Here is a 27,789-nt window from a genome sequence, read left to right on the forward strand (position 1 = left end):
CCTGTGGAGCTCAGGGTTGATACAGTAAGGGCATGAGGGTTGTAATCTCATCAGCAGATAAACCCATTGTGGATTTACTGGGTGGTAACCTAGGCGGTAGGTGTGGCTGGAGGAGTCAGTCCTGGGTGTGGTCCTGGGGATTATATCTGATCCCAGGTCCCCTTGCTGATGTGAGAGCGGGGTCCATGTGCTCTCTTCCTCTCCCTGCTTCCCGCCACAGTGCCCTGAGCTCCACACCCGGCCTCACATGGACTGAACCCGAAATCTCCAAAAACTGTGAGCATGCCTTGGGCATCAAGGAGAAGTTCAAGGGGCAGCAATGTCTAAAGCTGAGGCCTTGGTAGGAAACCAAAGGGGAAGATATTCAAGTAAAAAGTCACAAAAGAGAAGGCATAGAAACCAAAGAGAACAAAGCAGCTCCCAGCTGTAATTGAAAAATATTTTGATGCAGTTGAAAGATGGGCAGGGCTTGGGGAGAGACGGCTAAAGGGTCGGTTTACAAAGAGCTCGGGAACCGTGGCAAGGAAAGTGGGTGCTCTCCTGGGGCAATGGGCATCATAAAAAGACTTCACAGAGTAAAGTTACTTAAGAAGACTTGCGTATTAAAAAGATCTAGACAGGCATGCTGGCGCACACTTGTATTTCTAGTACCTGGGAGGCTGAGACAAGAAGATCACAGGTTCGCAGCCGGCCTCAGCTACTTAGGCCCTCTGCAACTTAGTGAGACCCTGTTTCAAAAAACAACAGAATAAAAAATAGGGCTGGGGGTATTGCTCAGAGATAGAACGACTCTAGGTTTAAGCCTGGTGGCGCATACCGTGGGGGTTGGGACAGGAGGATCCTAGGTTTGAGGCCAGCCTCAGCCAACTTAGCACAACCCTGTTTCAAAGTAAAATAGAACTGGGGGGGGGGGTGGCTCAGGGGTAGAATGCCTCTGCATTCTTCAGCACCAAAACCAGATAAAATAAAATAAAAATAAAAAGAGCTGTACATGTAGCTCAGAGATAGAACACCCCTAAGTGCAGTCCCTAGTATCACACACGCAAAATTAATGTGTTATTGATTAGTTTTTGCTCATCTTAGTGATATAGTTTATCTGCCTCACAATATTTAAAGGAGGTATGGAGGCAAGTGGATGCACTGGAGACGCACTTAGGAAGGGGAACAGCCAAAAATAAATAAAATAAAATAAAATAAAATAAAACGTGTTGCAAATGAGTAGTCACTTTACATACTAGGTCCAAATTCATTTTTCTGAACTGCAGCTCCAACTGAGATCCTTCCCTGTTGTAATATTTTTCCACTTTCTCCCTCTTGCCCCGCCTCTCCTCCGCTTCTCCTGGTGCGCCCTCCCTGCCCACAGCTGGAGTCCGCTTCTGCACCCACCTGTGCGCACAGCAGCTCGGATCAGCCATCACCTTTAGCAGAAAGAATGAAGACTCTGGCTCCGCGCTCTGGAACGGAGCGTCCAGCCGTCCTCTCTGCTCTCCAGCCCCCATTCAGGTCTGGCTCCAGCTTGGAGACCCGCCTGGTCCCTCTGGGGCTGGGGCCCAGCTTCGTGCCGTCCACCCTGTTCTTTCCTTCCAGAGCTTGGAAGCCTGCCCATAAACCTGAGCCGAGCGGCTGGAGCCTGCTAACTGCTGACAGACATTTTTATTCCTTGACTTCTGATTACATTTCTAAGCGCCACCTGTGCCTATACTTGCCAGGACCGGCACCTCCCCTCCTGGAGACCTGTCGCCCACCTCCCAGTGCCAACTCTGCTTGCCAGGGGGACCGCCTGTCATCTGTTACCCTATTTTTCTCTGCACGTCCCCTCCCTCCAAGGCCCCGTCTGCCAGCCTGGACGTCCTGAGGGCTCCTTCCCATCCCTCTGGGCAGATCTGGCCCCTCTCGGGTCGCAGTGAACCACACCATTTCTAACACCATATTAGCTATGGCAGAAGACATTCAAGGTCCGAAAGATGACGGCCACACCAGAGCGCTTTCTCACCACGCCTGCACTCTGGTCCAATCACGACATCATTGTTTGCTATGCATGCCCATGCTCACCCGCCGCCCGCCCGGAATGAGTGCTGCCAACCCCACCGCCTAGAAAGGCCTTTCTCCTGCTCCATCCCCACCCCAGCATTTGCAATAAATATTACGCTTCAAGCTATGACAGCCCATAATCCCCTCCCGGCCCAGCTGGAAATCACATCTCCCTCTGAACTCCCGTGGCTTATTATCTGGGTTTCCATGATAGATTTTATTGCATTCTTTCTGATTTTACATGTCTTATCTTTCTGAGAACATAAGTGTCTCGGGAATAATATCCATGTCTGATTACTTAGCAAGGCAAAATGTGTGGGAGAGTGGGGAAGAGGAAAAAAGGGAGAGAGGAGGGTTTTTCATTTTGTGAAAACTAAGTACTTATTTTCACATAATAAGGACTGGTCTGTTTTGGAGCATAGCTGAGCAAGCTGATACTGTTAAATGCCTGCTTGACAGCCTCGATCAATCAGTTCCTGACACATGGGGGCACCCAGTGCTACCCTCCCCTGGCTATGTTTTAGGAATTCAGTGGCAGGGAAACACATGGGTTGGAGAAGCTGCATGGCGAGCGGGTGTTTGTGACTGACTGCGCTGGGCAGAGCTAACTGCAGCACCCAGTATAAGACTTGGTTCTTGTTCCCTGTACAACGACACGCGTGGAGATCTCCTGCCTGTGCCAATGTCTGTGCCATCGCGTGACGGGAGGGAGATAAGCAGATTGGGCATCTTTAGTTTGCATTCATTTACCCACCTTTCCTCTTAGACGCTCCAGATGGTTTAGAAACTATGACAGCGGTCTTCCCAAGTCCCCGTATGGATCATGTTACTAACAAAATAAAAAATCACTGCATTCCACCCACCACAGTTCTCTGCCTGCATTCTTTGGTCACTTTAAACATCTGGGTGGCTTTCATGCAAAATACTCCTGGTCAACGGTAAAGCATATATTGGTATCAGATCCTAGGCCATGAGGTCTGAAGGCCCAGGGCTCAGGGGTCCTATGATGCCAAACAGACATCAAGTGTCAGGCTCTGTGACAAAGCCTTTGGCTAGGACTGACCTGGCTTCAAAGTGCCTCCATCGGTTAGTCACTGGCCCAGCTCCCCAAGCAGGCGATGAGCTGGTCTCTCTGAAGATGCTGTAGGTGCTGCCCTTCCCTTGGCTGCATCGAAGGCGGTTCCCTCTCGCCCCACACAAGCGAAGGCAGCAGAGCCGGTGCTAACCTCGCAAAGCCCCATGTCTGGGTGAGATGGGCAGCTGAGCTCTCCAGTCTCTTGACCAATCCAACAGAACAGAGACTGGTGAAATAAAGATGGCACATCCATATAATGGGTCGCTATGCAGTGGTCAAAAGACTGAGATGGGTCTGTGTGTGCCAATGTGAAACTGTTTCTAAGACACATTTGGAGAATAACCCCTCGTACATTAAAATATATACATATGTATGTGGAGATGGGTATAGCATATGTGTGAGTTTTTTTCTCCTAGAACAAATTTCAAGGAACAGTTAGCAGTGGTTGACTTTAAGAAAAGGGCCTTGAGGCGGGGTGGAGGGACAGCTTAATGGGGAGGGGGATTGGCTTTTGGTAGAAAGATTGGGACCCAGATCAAGTTCCTTATTTGTTCTCTGCAGTAATTAAAAATCCCATTAAATATTCCAATATTTTAATGAGTTTCCAAGTAAGTATCTTGCACAGAACTTGGGTGTATGGTCAAAGAGGGAAGAAAAAAAAGATTCTTAGAGGAAAAATCTAAAATACTTTTAGCCAGCTAAGCTAAAGGAGAAGTATTCCCATGTACACAGAGAAAGAGGCTGGCCTCTGCAAAAAAATAAAATGTTTTCTGTGTGAAAGGGCGGAAAAGGACATAGAAAGAAAAGGAATTATTGCTTCATCTCAGTTTTTAATTGAACTTCATTTTTGGTTTTTGTTTTGTTTTGTTTTTGGTGGTGGTACTGGGGTTCCTGGAAGCCCTTCTACCTCCGGGCTACACTCCCAGACCTATTTTTTTTTTTTTACAATTTTATTTGGAAACAGGTTCTCCTAAGCCAGCGCGCGCGGCTGGCTTCGAACCTGCGCAATCCTCCTGTCTCTGCCTCCCAAGCACAGGGATTGCAAGCCTGCGCCACCACCCCCAGCTTTTTTTTTTTTTAACTTATTTTACTTTGGAAAAAATATTCAAGAGTCAGCAGCCCTTGCCTGAAAATATGAAGGGCCAAAATGTTGTCCCAGCTACCCAGAAAGAATCTAAAGGAGCATACTTGTGTGGGGAAATTTTCAAACACTAATTATTCAATAAATGCACAGCACATAAAATAAAAAGGCATTCTCCCCTCCCTTCGCCAGGCCACCAGCCAGGGGGAGACCAGGGAAGAGGTGCTGGGGGGGATGTTGACAAACCTACTTAGCAATCGGCCTTGAAGTGCCAGCAGCAGAGAAGAGACCTCCAAGAGCTGCTGGTGGCTGGGTTTCCACTGCGCAGCACGACTTCTTTGTTTTCCTGGGCTTGGGAAAGAAAAAAATAAAATAAAAAAACCCTGTGCTCTCGTGGACAGTCTTGAGCTGCAGCATCATTAATCCATTTCACGGTCTGAGCTGGTGTGTCAGATGCTATTATGCACCCAAATAGCATGAAGCGGTAGGGCAAGACAGGCTCATGAAGTCTGCTGTGCCCGATGTCACCTGTCGCATAGAATTTTTATGGTCCACTTGGAGGCTTTCTATTGGCCCGAACCTACCTCAAAGATGGGACAAGGTAATCAACATTTATCTGAGTGAAATGCCCACTGGCATTGTCCTGTGGGTATATTTAGATCCCATAGGATAAAAATCCTATGAAATAGGAAGGGCTGTAATTTTTGTCTTCTACCTGATGGTGGCCCACAGAATGATGGATCTCAGGATTAGCACAGGATTTCCCCCTCTTCCCCCTCTTCATCCAGGCATCCATCATAAGGGTAAAAAGAAGTAGGTCAGCAAAAGTATAAGCTTGTTAGATCATTTCCTTCTTTTTGTGGTACCAGGGATTGAACCACTGGGGATTGAACCCAGGGACATTCTACCTCTGAGCTATATGCCAGCACTATTGTATTTTGAAACTGGGTCTCATTAAGTTGAGGAGGACCTTGATAAGTTGCTAAGGCTGGCTGCAAACCTGCAATCCTTCTGTCTCAGCCTCCCAAGTACTGGGATTGCAGGTGTATACTAACCAGTCCAACCAGCTTGTTAGACAATTCCTAAACGTTGAGCTTCTCTAGGAAGGTAGACCCTCCCCCAGGGCAGGCTACTTCAGCTAGTAACAAAACTAATGAGGTCAAAGTCACAAGCTTCTTACTCTGAGTCCAATTAGCTTTGATCTGTTTTGTGGCACCATACTGTATTCCTCAACCTAAGCAGCTATTTCAAAAACAGATGCCTTTGATGACAGGAGGAACTGGTCCAAAATAAAATAGATGAATTAGTTTAAGTGCATAATGCTTTTGAAAAACGACACAAAGTGTATCAGAAACATTAAAATCATATCACCTGGTATTTGTTCCAAAGGAATGAGGAATAGCAACACCGGGCAGATCTCAAATATCTGCATAACTGCTAGACAGGAAATAGTTAAATTTCCAGAGACAACATTTCTTTTTCACATGTGGGGGGGACAGTGGGGGTTGAACCTAGGGGCTATACCCCCAGCCCTATTGTATTTTTTATTTTTGAAATAGGGTCTCACTAAGTTGTGGAGGACCTCGCTACGTTGCTGAGGCTGGCTGCCAGTCTGCGATCCTCCTGTCTCAGCCCCCAAGTCCTAGGATTATAGGCATGCATCACCACGTCCAACTCTCTTTTCTTTTTAAGAAGGCTGTCATATGAAGAACCCATTTTTCCAATAAAATAATTCCTTGAAGAGAAGTATTTCATTTAGGATATTGGGAATGCTCTGCTTTTTTACACGTATTCCCTCAGAGAGGAAACTGGGATCAAGATGAGCTCTCTCAAATTCTGTGCCCCATTATACCTCCCTAAGTGGTTTCTTTAAAAACTGAACCAATATTTTAGTTACTGTTTGGTCTGGGCCTTTTCCATGCTAACTGGAACTGGATGGTTCTTCAACTTGGCCCAGTTCTTCCTTCACAAATATGCTCATCATCCATGCACTATGCATAAAATATCTTCTGTTTTCAATCGGGTTACAAAACCCCACACTGATACTTTCTTGTCATTCACAAAAAGATATAAATTTACAAATGGCCATTCTTCACATTTGTACCTATCTTCTTGTTTTTAAAGCATCCAACAAGACCCACAAAATAACCAATACCTATAATACTACGTGCGCCAATATCTGGAGAATATTTAAAGACCTTAAATTGCTGTTCATACTGCTCATGCCTACTATCCCTATACTTGGGAGGTTAAGAGAGGAAGAGCCCAGGTTCAAAGACAGCTTCAGTAACTTAGAGAGACCCTCGGCAACTTAGTGAGATTCTATTTCAAAATAAAAATAAAACAGGACTGGAGGTATAGCACAGAAGTAGGACACCCTTGAGTTCACTAGGAGTACTACACACACACACACACACACACACACCCTCAAATTAACTGTGGGGACAACTCACACAGTGACCTAGAGCTGACCCTTGGGATGGCCTCACATGGCTTTTGAGCACAGCTGTGATTGTAAGCTCCTTGATCTCAAAAGAATAAAAGAAATAGACATCACCATTCTAAGCTGGGTGTGGCGGTGCATGCCTGTATTCTCAGTACTTGGGGGGCTGAAACAAGAAGATCTCAGGATCAAAGCCTACCTCAGCAACTTAGCAAGACATTGTTTCCAAATAAAATAAATAAATAAAATCAGTCTGGGGGGTCTAGTAACACACACACACACACACACACACACACACACACACACACGCACGCCACTTTTAATCCTTGGGGGGGGTAGCTATACAGCTCCCATACTGATACGGGTTTGTCCTCTGTGGGAGAAGGAAGCCTGACCTCCATTCTTCCCAGCCATCTACAGGGGTCCCTGAGGGCCTGAGAGGAGCCTAGGGGAGGCTTCAGACCCAACAGTGCTTCCAGATATTCAACTCTGCCGGGACACCACAACAGAACCTTTACTTTCAGGAACCGCTCCACTATCACTTTCTGTTTGCCTGCAAAAAGGCACTCCATCCAGGCCTCAGCGGATGTAGTTAACACTCTAAACACTGAGCCTACTTGGATGACCTGGGAAGGCCTGCCCCTCCTCTGAGAAACACCTGCTGACCGTGCCCATCCTGAACCCAAACCTGAGACCCGCCGCCAATCCATAGATGACACACGGCGAATCCGGCTCAGCACAGATGACCTGGAATGTGAACCCCAGAGCCTTTTGTCACCCTAGATTTTCATTCTTCCTAACTCCTTTCAGCAGCCTTCCTCTTTCTCCACAGGTTCTCAAACTACCCCCACAGTTCTCTGCTTGCCTCCCCAGGAACAAGGTGCCTCAAATTTCTCAAACCATGAAAAATTATACAAAAACATCATTTTCCTCAACTTAACACAACTTTGCACAGCATATAGTTTCTTCCTTACGGCTTGTTTATGAGGTCACTAGGAAAAGCCCGACCCCGTTACTGTCTTCCCTCTCCTGTTTATCTTTGACATCCCCCTCCTGGCTCCCCCGCTTTCCCCGCTGCTTTGCGCTATAGGACAGAGCCTCTTTTCTTCTTTCCTATATAATTCTAAACACAAGTTCTGCCAATAACCCTAAGCTACTGCTGCATCCTGCTGATGTGCACCAGCTGTGCCTTCTGGTGGTTAACCCAGGCTTACAACAGGGTCCCCTCAGATCTTCCTCCGAGAACAAGATCCCACATATACATCTAAAGTCACAACCAGTGGGGTAGAAATTGAGCCAAAGAATAAACAGAGCTTGGTTTGAACTGCTGAACACAAGAAATAAGGAAGGGGGGAGAATACAACGGAAGGAAAGAAAATGATACCCAGAGTTGTAATTTAAAGATTTTCTTGGACACATTAAGCAAGCTATAAAGAAGATCTGCCTCTTCAAATATCCCACTAACATTTCAAATGAAATGTTAATTTTCTCAATATTAGTGGGAACAGGGAGAGAGGCAGCTCAGAGCAGAGAGCAGAGGAAGGAAATACTGTCATCAAAAAGAACTCCAATGACAAAATGTAGACTCCCAGATTAAAAGAGAATGACCAGAAGCCGGGTGTGGTGGTGCACACTTGTGATCCCCGCGCTTGGGAGGCGGAGACAGGAGGATCGTGCAGGTTCGAAGCCAGCCGCGCTCGCTTAAGAGATGCTGTTTCCAAAAATTAAAAGAAAAAGTATAAAATAGGTCTTGGAGTATAGCCCAGAGGTAGAAGGGCTTCCAAGAACCCCAGTACCACCAAAAAACAAACAAACAAACAAAAGAGAAAGACCGGAATTATCATGGAAACTTGAGTTTGCAGAGCTCCACGTCTCTAACAATCTCATAGAATTGTTCAAATCAAGTCTATGGAGCAACAGTTGAGAATTAAGAGCATAATGACATTATTTTGTAACTCTGGATGAATCACAACCTCAACCACCTCCCTGGGGAGCCACAGGCCAGGTCACCAGATGCTCTGTGTACACTAAGCTGTCTGGCCCATTTATTTCCCATTGTGAAACCATGCGCAGTGGTCTCATGTTTGAACACGACCCGATATTGGCGGTGACCATCATTAGAATGTGATCATCCTCATCCTTCATCACTGCCCCAGTCCAACTCTGCCCCAGAGTCTCCAAGCCAAGCTCAAGTTATCCTAACTCTACAGAATAATGGACAAACGCCACTGACTTTGTTAAAAAGAAATCATCCACATTGTAAAGTTATGTATTAGTTTCAAAAATTCTGCCCAACCTCAAGATCAAGGACACACACCTGGTGCATCAGCAGTTTAAGAAAAAGATGATAAATTTAACTTTATCACAAAGCCAGTCTACTTACAAATTAGTGTGTTTATCTGTAAATCCAAAAATGTTAAATAAGCCTCTATTCAATCTTCCTTTGATGCAGGCAGAACTCGGGGACTTTGGCTCAGGATAGATTTGCTCCCGCTATGAAAGTTTATAGGTTGAAAATGTACAGAAGACAGAACTTCTACACTCATATCATTCACTTGAAGTAAATTTCTGGTCATTCAAAGTAACAGGAACATGATTCCAGGCTCCCCAGAAAGCACAGCATCTCATCGGACACCAACTGCTGGATGAGCCATTCCTGAGCACCAACAACAAGCGTGCAAAAGGAGGCAGACGCAGGGCTGACACGGCCCGTGCGTCCGGCCCTGCTCTCCTCCATCCCCTGCTGTTCTCCTCTGTGCTAAGTGCTCCCACTCACCATTGCTGCTGGCTCGGGGCCTCCGCACGTGCGTCCCCCACCGCGTCAAACACGCCCTGCCTCGCCCTCCCGTCCTCCACGTGCAGTTTAAACATCAGTTACGCCGGGCGTGGTGGCGCACGCTTGTAATCCCTGCGCTTGGGAGGCGGAGACAGGAGGATCGCGCAGGTTCGAAGCCAGCCGCGCGCACTGGCTTAGGAGACCCTATTTCCAAATAAAAATGTAAAAATAGGTCTGGGAGTGTAGCCCGGAGGTAGAAGGGCTTCCAGGAACCCCAGTACCACCAATAAATAAATAAATAAATAAATAAATAAATAAATAAATAAATATATAAACAAACATCAGTTACTTTTAAACATCATGGATTACTTTCAGTGTTTCCCAATCTCTCAAATTCAAGATACACTGCGCCTCATCTGTGCTTCCTTAGAATCTTATATATTTCCTTTTAATCGCTCTGATCACACAGGGGACGCCTTTATTTTTAAAATCTGTATTACTGGTGACTGAAGTTACTCAGCAGACATGCCGATGTAACTCGGGTAAATGACTGGATTCACTGGTCCATGTTTGCTTAGGTGGTAAATAACTTATGTTAGATGGTTTCTCTGCTTATTAATATCTGTCATTTTGCTTAGCCTTTTTATTTTCAGGAGTTTAATTTCTAGAAATGTAAAAGACACAGAAGAATATAAATACATATAATCATGCTCAACCGGGCACGATGGTGCAAGCCTGTAATCCCAGTACTTGGGAGACTGAGACAGGAGGTTTGTGGCCAGCCTCAGCTACTTGGTGAGGCCCTCTGCAATTTAGTGAGACCCTGTTTCCAAATAAAGAAGAAAATACAGGGCTGGGGGGTGCAGCTCAGAGGTAAAATGCCCCTAGGTTCAATCCCCAGTACCACAAAAACAAAACAAAACAGGTCTGAGAGGATTAACCCCTGCCCAAACTAATACAGACAGGAAATGTTAAAACCACATTTAAATCAATTCTGTTTAAATAAAAAATCCACGGTGCTTTCCTCCTTTTGCTTACATCCCCAAATTCTACCCACGTTTGGAAGGAACTTGAACTTTTTGAGCCAGAGAATGTGCTTTGATCTGCTATCCGTCCATCCACTTAACAAACACCAGTGAGGTACCTACTCTGCGCGTGTTTTCTCTCTCGTGGATGTGCAGGAGATGAAGTTAACCAGGGTGTTGCACTCATAAGCATTCTGGTTAATTTCATTAAATAATAGGAAATTAAAAGGTGATTTAATGCCACAGAATTGTCTCCACTGCAAAAGAAACATGCATTTAGAAATCAGCTTTGAGAGCGGAATCGACGGCCCCTGGCCAAGACGGCCCGTGACAAGCCGCTGCAGAGGGGTGGCCCCTGCGCGCTCCCTCTGGGTCCTACGGTGGCGTTGGCTATTGTGAAAAAGTTTTCAAGACTAGAATTCTAAAAATTGGTTTCCCTTTATGATCTCTTCAGTGCTCCATATTTTTGCTTTCACAATAAAACAACAACAACAAAAAAGTACAAATCCTAGAGCTGAGCAACTCAGCCCTTTCCTCCCGTCTTCTCCGTCTCTGTTCAGAGCTCCTGTGGTTGCTCTGTGGCCGACCCTGCATGGATGGAGGTTCAGGCCTGACACTCGAAGCCTCTGCACCTGAGCTCCCTGCCTGGCCTAGCAAAGCGGCCAGCCTGCTCCCTGCCCCGAGGGGAGCACTAGTCCTTGTATTTGTGCTCTGTATCTAAGGGCTGTTACACCCCTTCCAGTAAATCCCAAGTATTGGGGAATTACTTTCTGTGACAGCACTGTCAACAGCTTGAACTTCTTGGAGTAATTATACAACTTCTGGATAACCATTTGAAATCCCAGCTCTTTTTGCCTTCCCAAATCTCTAACACCTCAACTACTAACTTAAAAATAATGTCTCAGCTGAGTGTGGTGGCGCACATGTGTCACCCCAGCACTTGGAGGGTTGGCACATGAGAACTGGACGTTCAAGGCCGGCCTCAGTGACTTAAACTGGGCTCTCAGCAAATGAGGTGAGACCCTGTTTCAAAATAAAAAATTTTAAAGTAGGGCTGGAGGTGGAGCTCGGAGGTAGCATGCCCCTGGGTTCAACCTCTAGTATAAATAAATAAAATAAATAAATAGATAAATAAAATAACAATTTCTCCTCCCGCCGCAGCATAGCAGGACTCTTCCTCACATTTCGAGTCTCTCTGCTGTTTTTCGCTTCCTTGATCAACATTTCCCTTCGCAACAGTTCCGATTTGCTCCTGCGTTGCTGCCCTCCTAGCCTGATCCGCGGGAGCAGTGAGCGCTGGGCCACGGGCCACTGGTGAGCGCCCCTCAGCTCACAGGGGAGGGCTCCCGGCTCACAGGGGAGGGCTCCCGGCCAGGCTCTGCGCGTGCCACCGCCGGGCTTGTACTGTGCACATCTGCCGTTGGTGTTCGCAAGTCTAGTAAAATCACGTTTCCTGTTATTGACCAGTCCCAGCCACACAATAACCCTGTGCTTCTGAGCTTTGGGTCTGCTCTTTCAGGACATCAGAGAAAATATCCTTAAATCCTCAGAAATCCTATGTCGTGGAAGCTGTCCTCAGAGAAAAGCATGAACACGCCCGGAGAGCCGCACGCCTCTGCGCTCCTCTGTCCTTCCATCCGTTTGCTCATTCACTCAACAAACATCTCAGCCTGGCAGTGATGTCACTTGGAGTGAGACACATACGGTTCTTTGTGCTAAGAGTTTATAGTCTACTGGAAAAAGATATAAAGCAAGCGACTGTCATAAAATGTGATAAATGGACGAGGAGGAGTAGCAAACAAAAGCAAAGAAGGAGCCGGGTGTGGTGGCCCACGTTTGTACTCCCAGCATTTGGGAGGCTGAGACAGGAGGATCGCGGTTCGAGGACAGCCTCAGCTACTTAGTGAGGCCCTTTGCAACTCAGTGAAACCCTGTTTCAAAATAAAGAATAAAGCCGAGCGTGGCGGCTCACGCTTGTAATCCCCGCGCTTGGGAGGCAGAGACAGGAGGATGGCGCAGGTTCGAAGCCAGCCGTGCGCGCTGGCTTAGGAGACCCTGTTTCCAAATAAAAATGTAAAAATAGGTCTAGGAGTGTAGCCCGGAGGTAGAAGAGATTCCAGGAACCCCAGTACCACCAAAAAAAAAAAAAAAGAATTTAAAAAAAATAGGGCTGGGGGTGTAGCTCAGAGGGAAGGCAGGAGAAAGGAAAGGAAAAGAGGAAGAAGGTGCGAGGGGCGGGAGGGCACAAGGCACAGGGCGAGGGCTCCCATCCTGGACCCTGCATCTCCACTGCGAGGTGTTCAGAGGATAGACACAGAACCCAACCTTGGTGTCCAGAGGCGGGGCCCTCGGGAGGCAGCTCGGGTTATTCAAGGTCATGGGGTAGCGCCCACACGACTGGGTACTGTACACAGGTGCACACCCCTCTCTTTCACCATATATTGCCCCGGGGACTCCGCCATCCGAAAGGCCAGAGGCCCTCACCCGATGCTGCCAGCCCCTCAAGCTTGGAGCAGAGCCATGAGCCAAAGAAATCTCCTGTCTGTCATACTGAGCTATGGGAACAGAAAATGGACTAAGACGGTACTCTTTCATTACCCAGTCAGTAACAAAAGGCTGCATCTGCCGCTTAGTATGTGTGAGGCTCTGCCCCGAGGAATGTACATATCGTAACTTAACTCTCGTAACTATCCTATGAGTGTGCCCATTTCATAGACGAGGAAACTCAAGTACGGACGGACGAGTCTGCTGAGGTCACAGCCCATCTGGCTGCAGAGCCGTGCCCTCGGTCCCTCTGTCCATTTTCTTTGTCTGAAAAGTGCACATTAAGTTCCCCCTGTGAGTCAGACACGGTGAGTAACACCTGACACACAGAGGAGAGTATGACACCTGCCCCGCCTTTGAGGGGCGCATAGCCTAGCTTGAGAGACAGCACTTATAAACACATTAGCACCAGCCACGTGGTGGGGCTTAGGAGACAGTGAAACAGACGAGCTGGACCCACAGGGGAGCGGCCACCTGCCCAGAGGGGTCCGGGTGTCCTCTGTGGAAAGGCGAATCAGACTCCTCCTCACGCCAACAATGACATTAGAATATGAAAACTTGGATAGTCTGAGTATTCCCCTTGAGTTTAGACTAGAAAAGCATTTGAAAACACCAGGCCATAACTAAATTAGTCTGTCTTTTTTTTTCTTTTTTTTTTTTTTTTGTGTGTGTGTGTATATGTGTTACTGGGAATTCAACTCAGAAACATTCTACCCCTGAGCTACACCCCAAGCCCTCTTTAATTTTTGTTTATGAAATAGGGTTCTGCTAAGTTGCTGAGTCTTGCTAAGTTGCTGAGGCTTGTCTTGAACCTGCAGTCCTCCTGTCTCAGCCTCTCAAGTACTGGGATTACAGGTGTGGGCCACCCTGCCAGCCTCAAATAGTCTTAACCACAACCAAACTTGGGACTCCGGCAGAGGGCCAATGGAGAATGGGAAGACACAGAGGATGGGCTGCAGCTAGAGAGACCTTCCCGACATCGGTGTGTCCCATGGTGGTAGCTGTGTCTCAGGGTTGTATTATAAATATTTTTAAATTTTCTATATACTATGATGCTTTGACTGTGTGTGTGTGTGTATGTGTTGTGTGTGTGTGTGTGTGTGTGTGTGTGTGCGCGCGCATGCACGCTGGGGATTGAACCCTAGAGCATTCTACCTCCGAACTACACCCCTAGTCCTTTTTATTTTGTTTTATGAAATAGGAGCTCACTAGATTTCTGAGAGTCTTGCTACACTGCTAAAGCTGTCCTTGAACCTGCAATCCTCCTGTCTCAGCCTCCCCAGTACCGGGATTACAAGCGTGCGCCACCATGCCCAGCTGCAGGTCCATCTCTATGGAAGCAAACGAGGACCCATCACCGAGCTGAAGCCACTGTGCTGACCAAGACTGGTTGAGGACTGGGCAGGGGGAACAGATGAACGATCAGGCTGTTTTTCTGACTCTGTAAGGTGTTATTTTTGCCGCTGTGGAGATCGAGTGTCAGCTGTACTCGTAGAAGCTACTTTACTTGGTGGCTGTCTTCCCTATTTCCCGATCAGGCTGTTTTGAACAACTTTGGTGGACAGCTTGATGAGGAGCTTAAAGTCCAGCCTTAGAGACAAACTTGACTTCGAAGCTTACTATGTCACTGACCAGCTATGCAGACTTCGGCAGGTGCCGTAATCTCTAATCTTCAAAATGCCCATGAGGAAATGGGCGAATGAGCTGTACTTCCTCAAAAGAAGTACAAAGGACCAATAATTATATGAAAAAAACAAAGCTTACTATCTTTAGCTATCAGGGAAATGCAAATCAAAAACACAACTAGAGTCCATCTCACTCCAGTTAGAAGAGCTACCGTAGAGAAAGCAAAAAGCAACAACTGCTGAACTCATCAGACACATTGATGGCATAAATAGTAACTAGTGCAGCCACGATGGGAATTAGTATGAAGGTTCCCCAAAAAACTACAAATAGACCTATCGTGTGGCCCAGGCACAGCCACTGCTGGGTGTCCACCTGAAGGAATCAAAGCCAGCGTGTGACACTGCTTACCTGAGTTTACAGCCGCGCTGCTCACCACAGCCAGGTTATGAACTCAGCTGGGGGGCCGCGATGGGTGAGTGGTGAAGGAGAGCAGCATGTGGACACAACGGAGTGGTCTCAGCTAAAAGAGAACGGAATCGTGGAATCTGTAGGAAATGGGCGGGACTGTAGACCACCATGCGTAGCCAGATAAGCCAGACTCAAATAGATGAGCGGCACCTTTGCTCTCCTGTGGAGTCTAAGGGGACAGAAACGCGGTCTTGAGAGTAGATAAAGGCGAGGGGCCGGGGAGGGTGTGACTGGGAGGATGAACGCAGCTGAGGTTACTGCGTGCAGTAGGAAAAAGCATTACTTTCTATAATGGATAGGTGCCAACAACTGCAGTTTTTTTAAATAAGAATTTCCACAGCCCTCAAAGTAGCGATGCTAGTCACTGCCTCGTGGCCGAAGGAGCCTCTGTAGAAGGGTCAAGACACACCTGCAGACAACAATTCTTGTGAATAAAACAAAAACGTCCCCAGGGCTATGACACGTCATATACTGCTGGATATAAAATCACCAAGCACAGTTTCTAATATAGAACAGCTACTCAATAATTAGCATTCCCCCTTACAGACTCCAGCTGAAGATTATCCAATCTCAGTACTTCATTTCTCACGATGAATGCTGTGTTTACTCATCCCACAGACTCAGCTTCAAAGCATTTCTCTATATTAACAACTCCTAGGAAGTAAACCTCTAGGCCCTGGCCTCATATGAGGTTTTTGTTTGTTTTTTTGTTTGTTTTTTTCAGTACTGGGGATTGAGCCCAGGGACATTCTGCCTCCGACTTACACCCCCAGCCCTACTTTTTATTCTTTATTTTGAAACAGGGTCTCACTAAGTTACAAATGGCCTCACTAAGTAGGTGAGGCTGGCTACGAATGTGTAATCCTCCTGTCTCAGCCTCCCAAGTACTGAAATTGCAAGCGTGCGCCACCAAGCCCAGCTCTCATATGAAGATCTGGGCAAACAGAAAAGAAATTCATTTTGAATCTTAAAGAAGAACCCCAACTCTGTTATCAAACCAAAGCCTTTAAGTTGAACATGGAGCTGGTGCCTCCGAATTGAATAAACTCGCTCCCACTGCTGGTTCAAAGTGACGTCCAGGTTTGTTTTACATTCTCCCTCTCCTTACGTCTTGGGTGAGTGTGATTTAATTTCCAAACCATGCATGATGACTACATTACTATTCCCTCCACCGAGAATGCAATGCTACCATGTGGAGCCTCATCCTTGGGCAGGGTGGAGGGGACGAGGCCACAGCCCAGTCTCCATGCCAGCATTCACTAGGTTGGTTTCACACAGAGAATTCTCTATATACTGAGATTCTGTACTCTTGTTTATTTTGGTGGCCTTGTCACAAATGTAGAACATTGAACACAGATAACTAACGCTAGATAATAGCAAACTAGTGCTAAGCAGGTGACCCAAAGCATATTCGATCAGCAATATCCCACCCCAAAAATTCATCATGATGTAAGGCAATTCAATTCTGCATCAAATGAATCTCCTCTGTGCCCAGAGATGACATTGTGTATGATGTTACAATTCAAAGAAACAACATATTACCATTAAATCATAAGAAATTATTCACTACTATTCATCAGGTGTCTCAGTCAGGATCCAGTGAACAGGCTAGTGCTTTGGGGGTTATGAGAGAAGCAGAATTAAGATTAATGGACAGGCTTAGTTGTCTAGCTGTAGAGTGAAAATCACCATCATGGAAAAAAAAGACAAAGAACCCCAATAATTTCTAGTTCAGCACTGACTGGCATCGTGCAGACAGAAGAGAGAGACCTGTGTGAGCTAGCCCCATTGTGAGCATGCTAGGCCGCCCACAAGGTCCGGCAGGGTAGCGTTTCTGAAATGCAAATGTGACCGCGGAGGTTCCCTTGGTGCCTCTGTGATGAACTTCCTCTGCGTTTCATCTCCTGCCATTCCTCTTCTGCTACAGATGCTCCCAAACTCTAGCACGTCCTCTCTAACACTTCTCTTTATAGTTTTCCCTCTTCCGGGAATATTCGATCTGATTCCCTTTCTAAAATTCTACTTACCGGGCTGATATCTACTTCTCCCTTCGGAATGAACTCGAGGACAAACTTGGTGAGGAGCTTGCTTCCCCTGACGCCCAGGCGGTACTGCACACCCGAGGCCCTCAGCACACCCAAGGACACAGCTATTACGCACCCGTCGCATGTACTGCAGGCATGGACTGACTGATTTAGCTCTGTTCCTCCAGCTTGATGCCATTTGTAAAAACTGACTTGATTGTGGCATAATTTACATATAATGAAACATGCTCATTTTAAGTGTATAGCTCGGTGAGTTTTGATAAATATGTTCACCCATGTCACCTACCATGATGATAAAAAAGAACATTTTCATCATCACAAAACATGTCCAATCTGTTCACATGTGCGTGTGTGTGTGTGTGTGTGTGTGTGTGTGTTACTGAGGATTAAACCTAGAAGCATTTTACCTCCAAGCTACACTCTTAGCCCTATTTTTTTAAATCCGGTAATGGGGATGGAACCCAGGGGCATTCGACCTCCAAGCTACATCCCAGCCCTATTTTTTATTCTTTATTTTGAAACAAGGTCTCATTAAGTTGTGGAGGACCTCACTAAGTAGCTGAGGCTGGCCAGGAACCTGAGATCCTCCTGTCTCAGCCTCTCAAGTACTCCCGGCTGAGCCCTATTGTTTTTTAAACAGGGTCTTACTTGATTGATGAGAGTCTCACTGATTAGCGAAGCTGTCCTCAAATTTGTGATCCTCCTGTCTTGACCTCCCAAGAACTGGGATTATAGGTGTGTGCCACCATGCCTGGCTCTCTGCTCACTTTTAAGAAAAGATGCTGAGAATTTTTATAGAAACATTTGTTTTTCATACTTTATCCTCCGTAACAATTTCAATAATTTCCGTTATACACAGATGTTATTTATCATTTAAAATTAAAATATTTACATTTAAAAGCATATTTGGAATAGTTACAATTACTATATTGAAAATGAAAATAATATTGTAACTTCAAATATTCTTGACAATGACTTGTATATATAAATGATTCCAAGAAGTCAGTGGTAAATACTTATGTTAGCAAGTACTTAAATAAATATGACCAAGAATAAAAAAAGAAATTCAATATTACCTAAGATACTTTCTAATCAAGTGAAGTTTTTAAAAGATACTTTTTTTACAAGATATATTTTTAATTTCTAAGATCACACTTTTCAATGGTAGAATGAACACCCTAACTGACTTTTCTGCTAAAAACAAAAACAAAACAAAAGAAGGAAAAATGTTTGATGCATTAAATTAAAATGTCTTTTTCAAATACATTGGTCGGCTGGCAAGAAATAAAAAATTCTTTCTTTCTTTATTTTATTTTATTTTATTTTTTTGGTGGTACTGGGGTTCCTGGAAATCCTTCTACCTCAAGGCTACACTCCCAGAACTATTCTGTACTTTGTATTTGGAGACAGGGTCTCTTAAGCCAGCGCAGTTGGCTTCGAACCTGTGCGATCCTCCGGTCTGCCTCCCAAGCGCGGGGATTACAAGCGTGCGCCACCACGCCCGGCTGAAACAAAGAATTCTTAAAAGCCAAAACCTGGAGGAAAGCAGAGCCCACAAAGGTCAGCATTGAAGGCAGCTTCCACGCAAAGACCACCGGCCAAACCAGGCGCGTTTTAACCTTGTTTCGTGTGACACTTACTTAAATGCCTGCCAAAATTCAATTTGAACTTGCCTTTCTGTAGCAAGGGACCATTCCTATAAGTTCTTGTTCAAGCAGATATTACATTTCCCCTCTCTACCTCTATTACGTCTCTGTGGGGCAACAGGATTAGTTCTTACTGACAGATTGTGACCTGAGTGTGTACAACGCAGGTCACTTCTCGTCCGAGAGTGAAGAACTGAGCGTGTCCTCATCAGTCTGTCGTTTTGGTTTGTTTCTTGGTATGTATGTATTTATTTATTTATTTATTTATTTATTTATTTATGCAAATTGCCAGCTAAATACAAAAGATTCCCAGGTTCCAGAAGGAGGTAGAGCTGCCGAAGAATGTAGCCTGGGTCTTTGAATTGCCACACAAAGCAAAGAAGCACCCTCACAGAAACCCTACATTGGATTATTGTGCTTGAGAAATAAACTTTTATTGAGTTAAGCTGCTTATGTTTTGGACTATATTGGTTACAGCTCAATGTTACGCAAACCATCATAGGTCTTATTACCTTAAAGCATGCAGGGAATAATTAATACAAGGCCTAGGGCTGGTTCAAGAGAATCTACAGAAAAATCACTGCTGCATAAGACTGAGACCCTAAATGTATTCCCTCAGCATTGAGGTGAACTAATAATAGTCCTTTATGACAACACAAGGAAAGTTGACTATCTTAAAACAGGTGCAAGGGAAAGAGCTATTCCCTCCCAGACACCTGAGGATTCACTACCTCAAGCACACTCATCCATTAGCTTCTACACCATTTTCATGTTGAGTCAGAAAAACATCAAGCTAAGAATGTATTTTAAAGTGACTTCCAGTTTGTAGTGCTCCCAGAAACAAATGCAAATTCTCTCTGGAGAAATTCCTTTCATTCCAATACAAATGAACTCACAGTCAAAAATTGCAAATAAACAAAATACCATGCACAAGAGCCAACAGGAAAAATAGAGAGTAGAATAAGACCCGTAGTTTTTGCAATCACCAGACTCTGAATACAAAGCCATCATAATTAATATTATTAAGAAACACTCCTCTGTGGGCCTCTCTTATTCCTGCTTGTTTTGCTGTGTGTGCCAAAAAAATTCAAGATCCCAGATGATCTTTACCCAGACCATTTGTCATGGCTGAGCTTGCAGCAGGCCACTTTGAGGGATGTGCTAATATCTCTCACTAGACCAAAGTGCAAGCTTGCTTACTGATAAGTACAAAATGGCAAGATTCCCAAGTCCAGCATTCCGCTCCTGTGCAAGCATTTATCTAGGCCCACTTTTGCCATTCCTATAGGAAAGCAAAAGAAACCTGCTGACACAAAGGATGCCTTCATCATGGGAAACCTGCAGCTGGGCGTGGTGGCGCATGCTTGTAATCCCAGCATTTGGGAGGCTGAGACCTGAGGATCACAGTCTGCGGACAGCCTCAGCTACTCAGTGAGGCCCTCCACAAGTCAGTGAGACCCTGCTTCAAAATAAAGAATAAGAAATTGGGTAGGGGGTGTAGCTTGGAGGTCAAATGCCCTTGACTTCAAGCCCCAGACCTGCAAAAAAAAAAAAAAAAGGAACCTGCTGACACGAAGGATGCCTTCATCATGGGAAACCTGCTGACACGAAGGATGCCTTCATCATGGGTAACGAAGTCTCTGAGCCAAGAGCCCCGTTTTGTCTTTCATCTTCCACAAAACTGTGGCAAGCTAACTTAGAAATGTAGTATAATCTCAGACTCTTCAAAGTTCTTGACAAATATGTCCTAAAGAACAAAAATCTGAATATGAAACAAGAGGCTGAAAGAAAAACTACAAGATGTTACAAAAGCAAGAAAACTTCTAGAAGTAAAAGAATAGAATTTAAAATTTAAAATGAATGGCTGAATGAAAGAGCATATTAGAAAATGCCTCCAGTGCAATGGAAAGCAGAAGGCAATGTGCTGAAAGCAGTGTGCTAAAATAAAATAACCTATAATTCTATACCCATCTAAACTACACTTCCAAGAGCACACTCAAAGGCATCTTAAGATGGGGAAGGGGTTTGCTACTGTTATTTCAGTCCTCATTCCCATGGCTATGATCCCAAATATCTGATGACTACCACTTAGAGGGAGATTTATTTGCTCACAGTTCTGGAGATTTCAGAGGTTTCAGTCCATGTTAGGCCTGGTCACATCTGCAGAGCTCAGGATATGATAGCAAGAAAGAGAGAGGAGTGGACCCATGGACATAGGTTTAGTACTCAAGGCCACACCCATGACCTACTTCCTTCAGCCACCCCTTACCTGCCTATGTTGCCACCAAATAAATTCTCTAATCCATCAGTAAATTTTTCTTTGATAAAATTAGAACTCTCATGATTTAATCATATTGCTTCTGAACATCAGTACATGAGTCCTTCCAGGGAACATTCTAATCTAAATCAGAACACTGCTAGATCCTTGGAAATTAAATACTAAAGGAAACAAATAGTGGTCTCGGATGGAGCTGAAATGCAAAAAGGAGTGATGAGCAAAGAATGAAATTTTATTTTAGAACAACTATATCAGAAAAATTAAGAAATTTGACAATTCCAAGAGTTAGCAAAAGTATAGAACAGGGAAAACTTTTATGCTCTACTGGGAAGAGCATACATTGGTACTACCACTTTGGAAAACAATTTGAGAACTACTTGTAAAAACAAGCTTTCATATAGCTATGTCCAAAAATCTACCTCATAGGTATTAACCTAAAACAGTTCTGACAGATGACCAGGTGTAAGCATGTTAATAACAGCATAGCCCTCCAGAGTTTCCTTTCTACCCCTGTTGTTGATATTGTTATCATTATATTATGTGTATTAATAATATTACACTATTAGATAAAAGAGAAAGTAAAACTTCCGTATTTGCAAACTGAGGACTAGACCTTAGACAACCAGCAAAGATAGTGAATAACAGCCAGGGAGGCCCCTCAAAATTGCTGTTGGTCATCGATTTATTAAGTCTTCTGTGTTTTCCCTACTGAATTTCTACATCACAGCAGTTGTTTTGTAGCTCTGATTTCTGTACCTCTCTCTAAGATCTTCTGTCCCATGTATTAAAACCGCTAGCTTTTATTTCAACTTCAGAACAAATAAGATGGGCAAGTCTCAAGCTCAGTGAAGTCAGGTCTTTCCCAAACTCAAGGTAACAACCCCATTCTCTTTTTCAATCTCCTTTTTTTTTTTTTTTTTTTTTTCAGGTCTGGGGATGGAACCCAGGGGCACTCGATCTCTGAGCTAAGCCCCCTCCCCTGTTTTTTATTCTTTATTTTGAAACTGGGTCTCACTAAGTTGCGGAGGGCCTTACTAAGCAGCTGAGGCTGTCCATGAACTGCAATCCTCTGGTCTCAGCCTCCCAAGTGCTGGGATTACAAGCGCGCGCCACCACGGCCGGCAGTCAGTCTCCTTTCTATAATCTCCATTCTATATCTCTTCATTTAACTAGGCCTATAGTGAAGTGGCTCCTCAATGCCTTACCATGATTTGTGATTTTACTTCAAACATAACATATAATAAAAATAAAAGTTACAATTTATAATTTCCACCAAAAGAATAAGGTCCCCCTTCTTACACACACACACACACACACACACACACACACACACACACGAGTATTTGATATAAGTCAAAATGAAGTTTCAGTAATAATAGGCTTGAGAGAAAATGGTCAGAGAAGCGCATCCTTGAGAGAGAAGGCAGGAAAGGCACACCTCCAGCCATGACACCGGTGATACCTAAGGCCAAAGTGCACATTGTACCATTACTCCGAAAGCCCACGGTCAGCGCTGCGCCCTGCACCTGAATCACCATGTGGCCGCGATGTCCAAGGGACGCACCCTTGACGCTGCTCCCCAGCCATGGCTGTGCCTATAAAGATCTGCCCCGCAGCCTGGCCACCCTGAGAGCTACAGCGCGGGGATCTAGCATCACACCAGTGGTCACTGCGTGTGACCTTACCTCTTCTGTCTTTAAAACTTCCCATACTCGAGCGTGATCTTCTACCAGCCAGGGGCCTGTGCTGTCGACCTTGGTGGGAAGTTTCCGTTTAGACACCACTGGAGTAGACTCTCCCACAGGTTTCCCCTCCATCTTGAAAGAGGCGGGCAGGAGGCATTACGGATCTGTGCGGAAGGATAAAGTGTGATCTGGGTTAAAAGCTTAAATAACATTTTTTAAAAAAAGATATGAAAGCAAATCATTAAGCCTGACTTGTGGATAAGGAGATCACTGAAGACATTATCACAATAGGCAACAACTCTTTTTTTCTTTTTCTTTAGTACTGGGGATTGAACCTACGGGCGTTCTACTTCTGAGCTACACCGCAGCCCCTTTTACAGGGTTTTGCTAGGTTGCTAAGAGTCTCACTAAATTGCTGAAGCTGATGTCTAACGGGTGATCCTCCTGTCTCAGCCTCTCAAGTACTGGGATTACAGGCCTGCATCACGTGCCCTGCAAGCAACAATTCTTATCAGCTCTTTTTATGTTCTAAGTATTCATTCTTGCTATTTTTAACACAAGCTGCTGGAGGCACAGGGGCACATCTGGAAAACAGACAAGGTGATATAAATTTTAAATCAAAGCAAAAGTGGCTTCTACCTATTACCTCTGCTCACCATTTTGCTCTGACCCCTCAGGAGGAGAGATGGGAATGAGTAGGGGTCAGGAGAGCCAGAGAGAGCTTCTCACATACCAGAACAATGTGGTACCACGCAATAGCATGGCTGAGGTAGCAGGAGTTACTCATCAAGCACCCACTGTGACTTGTGTGCACACAAATAATTCAGTAGTTTGGTTCTTAAAACCAAAAAGCTTAGGGCTGCAGGGTAGAAAGGTTGTAAGCAAGTGTTAACAATGTAGCATAGGAATGCACGGACTGCTGTGAAGGGCTGGAGGTGGCTGGCTGGTGCCCTGCTTGCCTGGCATGCACAAGGCCCTGGGTTTGAGCCCCACTCCTCCCTGAATAAGCCTTTGACAGAATCCCAGAGGGAATTCCCTGTGACATTTCTGCGCTGTGCTGCTTTCTTGGGTCTTAGTTTCATTGGCAGTTTCAAGATTGAAAGATCAAAACAAACTCTCTAAGGTCTACTTCTTTGACATCTTTCCATGGGCCACTAGGCTCAGAATCTCACTCCATCTGACCTGCCTCACCGTCACATTGTCATAAGAAGTCCCCGTCTCCACTCGGGTCCCCCTGAATATATCCTTCTCAGGGCCGATTTTATAAAATGCAAATACAGAGCGTGTACCGCGGCCTCCTCAGCCGCTGTTGCTGCTGTTTGGGAGTACTAACCCATCCCAATGTATGCAGTGCCTTAAGTCTTTGCTGGCGATACATTCTCTCCCATTCCCACCCAAGAACATTTAGGCCTCCCTCCTTTGTCACGCTCCATGTTCTCTGCACAGCCTTCAGTTGCATCACCCACAACACCCCCATTATATTTATTCACTTTTTTTGGTGGTACTGGGGTTGCTGGAAACCCTTCTACCTCCAGGCTACACTCCCAGACCTATTTTATATTTTTATTTGGAAACAGGGTCTCTTAAGCCAGCGAGGCTGGCTTCAAACCAGCGCGCTCCTCCTGCCTCTGCCTCCCAAGCATGGGGATTACAAGCGTGCGCCACCACATCCAGCTATTTATTCGCTTTTGACTCCATTTCTACCTTCTAGTCTCATGAACCTTATAAGACTGGAGATGGTTCCCTATACAGAGTAAATGCTAATAAATGTGAGGGGTAGTTAATTCAACTGTTCAGTTGGTCACGAGAATCCAGTGAAAGAGAGGGAACAGATCTACTGTATTCAAATAACAGGTGTAAAAGTCAAGTTATCTCTTTTTTAACATTTTTAAAAATTTGTATTGGCACACTGTCATTATACATCGTGTGCGTAATGTATTCAGAATAACAAATATATACATGTGCACATCATTAGTCGTGAGTTTTCCTCCGGCTCCCACACCGCTGCTCCACCTCTCCACAGATAATCATTACATCAATAGAGATAACTTCATGTATGAACAAAGGATCGTGAAAATAGTTTCCATCATCAGATCTCCCCCTTCTCCTCCCCACCTCCCTCTCTGAATTTTTCTTTAACTTTATTGGCTTAATGGTCTAAGTTCCTCATAAGAAAGGAACAAATCTAATAAAATTTGACCACATACCCCCAAGCATCACAACTGCAAGAGAGAACTGCTCATTAACCAACAACAGAATGATTTTCGTAGAAATGTCTTCGCGGAATTGAGTGTGTTTGGAAAAAGCAAGACTCGTACTCATGCAACCCACTGCCCACATAAGAGTCCCCGGAAAGTGAAGTCAGCACGAGAGGCAACTCAGAGGCCTCAGACACACAACAGTCTTCCGCGAGGCCTTGCTTCGTCTGTGGGCTTTGTTGCTCCAGCATGAGCCAGGGAGGCAAAGCCATCTGCTCTCAGAGAGCCGCGAGGAGGAAACCGGTAACTGGAGCCTCCCGAACACTCGGGAACGCAGAGCACTTATACACTCCCGCTGGGAATCGGAAGCAGCGCCTACGTAATTAATGAGCAAAGTTCTTCTGTGTGGACACACTGATGAATGATGCTGACACTTACATGCATGAAGTAAACACAGCAGTCATGTGGAGGTTCCAGGCCAAAACAAAAACCGGAAATTAAAATACACGGGCAAAAATGGAAACAGGCCAGATTAGTAGGGAAGGAAATTCCATCGTTGTTATTGAAGATCATACTGTAAATAACAAATAATAAATCATAGCAAAAGTGATTTATTGTAGGAAAGTACATAAAATGGTTTTGACTCTATCCGTCATATATCATGGAACTATAACTGGATAAAGTAGACAAATTACAAAATCCCAGAACAAACAATGGAACATCTGTAAGTGCAACGCATCCCGGCGACCTCGCCGCTCTCCCTCGACGGTCTGCCCACAGCTGCTCTCTCGTCTCCGCAGTGTGGGAGAGAGCTGGCACGCTTTCAGCGTCCGAGACTGAACTCCATGTGCACTGACTTCCCACAGACTGCTCCTTGCCCTGCTTGGGAAGAAGACGCAATTCCGAGCTGCAGATCATTCCGAAGCACTGGGGAGACAGGAGGGGCCCAGAGAGGCGGCCCACGGTTACGAGACTCGGCAAGCATTTCCACAACCTCCGTCTAGCCCCTCGCTTACAAAACATGCTCCTAGGTACAACAGAGACCGAGCTCCTCTGCATCCCAGCCACCGCTAGACATCTCCCCCATCACCACTGATCAACCCTCCAAGGTACCTATTATCATTGTACAACAACGAAACATGCGATCCAGAGAGACTGAAGAACTTTACGACGCCACTAGAAAGTTGCCGAGTTCCCGAGTTCATGCTATCTCTCCGTGGTCAATTCAGGCCTTCGGTTCCATCACTCCCTCACCACTGGGGAAAAGCGACCTCCCTCTGGTGCCCTTTGCTGTCACTAAGACTGGCATCAGTGTCTCAACCAGCTGACACCGAATCCCCTTGAGAGAGGGTCACCTGACGAGCCACAGGTGAGACGGGAGAGATGAGGGCAGGAGCCTCATGGGAAATAGATCACTCCCTTCCCATTGAGTACTGTCTCAACTCGGGCTCAGGACAGGATGCCTGGGTGTACAGCCTGCCTAGCCACACAGGGCCCTTGTGAGCAGAGGCCCGGCAGTGCTTCATTGAATGCTCTACTGTCTGGGTCTTGGAAGTCTTAATTTTTTCCTTCCTTCCTTCCTTTTTCCTTCCTTCCGTGGTACTTGTAATTTAACCTAGGGGTATTCTACCTCTGGGTTATATCCCCAGCCCTTTTTATTTTGAGACGAGTTCTCACTAAGTTATCACGTGCTAGCCTCAAGCCTGCAAGTACTGGTATTACAGATGTTTGCCACCACACCTGGCTACCTTCTTTCTTAAAACACATGGCCAAAGCCTACAAGCCAACTTCTATGCAAATATCACTAACTTGAGCCAGTACTCAACAGTACTACCCAACAAGGAGAGATTACTACAAACCTGGAAGGCAGAATCCTCTTTTCTAGTTAAGAATGAGTCTAAAATATCATAAGCCTTATGAGATATTTTGAAAATCAGTTCTGAAGAATTGTCATCCTACAACACCTGATATTAAAAAAGAATCATTTTTTAAACCACAGAATGCCAGATTGGCCTTATGTTGGTAAGAAGGTTGAAAATGTGTAAAGGCAAAAAATCTGATCATGGTACAAAGAACCAGGTCTTCTCAAAAATTAAGAAATAAAATTGCTGGAGAACATTTTTTTTTCTTAGCGTTTATATACTGTCTCTACCTCCTAAAGTACAGAAGTAAAATTAAAGCAGGAAGAACAAGTCTGACGGAATGGAAGGATGGTTCTCTTGTTTGACACAGAGAAAAATTCGCAGGTGAGAAAAGCCCCAGAAGGGTTCCTGAGGTCACTGTGCCTTCAAATCCTACCGCCCCAACATCACCACCAGCACTGAAGGGTTTTAATCGCGATGTTAAAACAATCCAGGCGTGGTGGCGCACGCCTGTAATCCCAGTACTTGGGAAGCTGAGACAGGAGGATCGCAGGTTCGCAGCCAGCCTCAGCTAAATTAGTGAGGCTCTCTGCAACTTAGTGAGGCCCTGTTTCAAAATAAAGAATAAAAATAGGGCTGGGGGCATAGCTCAGAGGTATAATGCTTCTGGGTTCTATTCCCAGTACCACAAAAGGAAAAAGTGTTAAAACAATTACTATTATATGATTATTGCCACGAGAAAGTATATATTTTCTTAAATATGGGTATTTATTTGAAATTTGTGTTCTTACTGTCTGTAAATTCTCTTTAAAATACTTGGTAACACTATATTCATCATATGTGGCACATTATCTATAACACATTCATGTGTGTGTGTGTGTGTGCGTGTGTACACGTGCATGCATGGGACATGGGTGAGTACTGGGATGGAGGGTTACTCTACCAGTGAGCTACATCCTCAGGCCCTTTTATTTTTTATTTTGAGACAACATCTCACTAAATTGCC

At 45.2% G+C, this 27,789-nt stretch overlaps 1 protein-coding gene across 3 annotated transcripts in view; it reads right to left on the reverse strand.

Moving 5' to 3' along the window:
* Nucleotides 1–22,855, reverse strand: part of RGL1 (ral guanine nucleotide dissociation stimulator like 1) — a gene marked incomplete at both ends in the record, with an annotated part of 162,133 nt that extends 139,278 nt beyond the window's left edge. For all 3 annotated transcript variants that reach the window (XM_080699285.1, XM_080699283.1, XM_080699281.1), the window contains one exon: nt 22,724–22,855. In XM_080699285.1, the coding sequence (XP_080555411.1) occupies nt 22,724–22,855 (132 nt within the window). The remainder of the gene's footprint in view (nt 1–22,723) is intronic.
* Between the last annotated feature and the right edge of the window lie 4,934 nt (nt 22,856–27,789).

Source organism: Muscardinus avellanarius (assembly GCF_963383645.1).
Source record: "Muscardinus avellanarius genome assembly, chromosome: 7".
NCBI lineage: Eukaryota > Metazoa > Chordata > Mammalia > Rodentia > Gliridae > Muscardinus > Muscardinus avellanarius.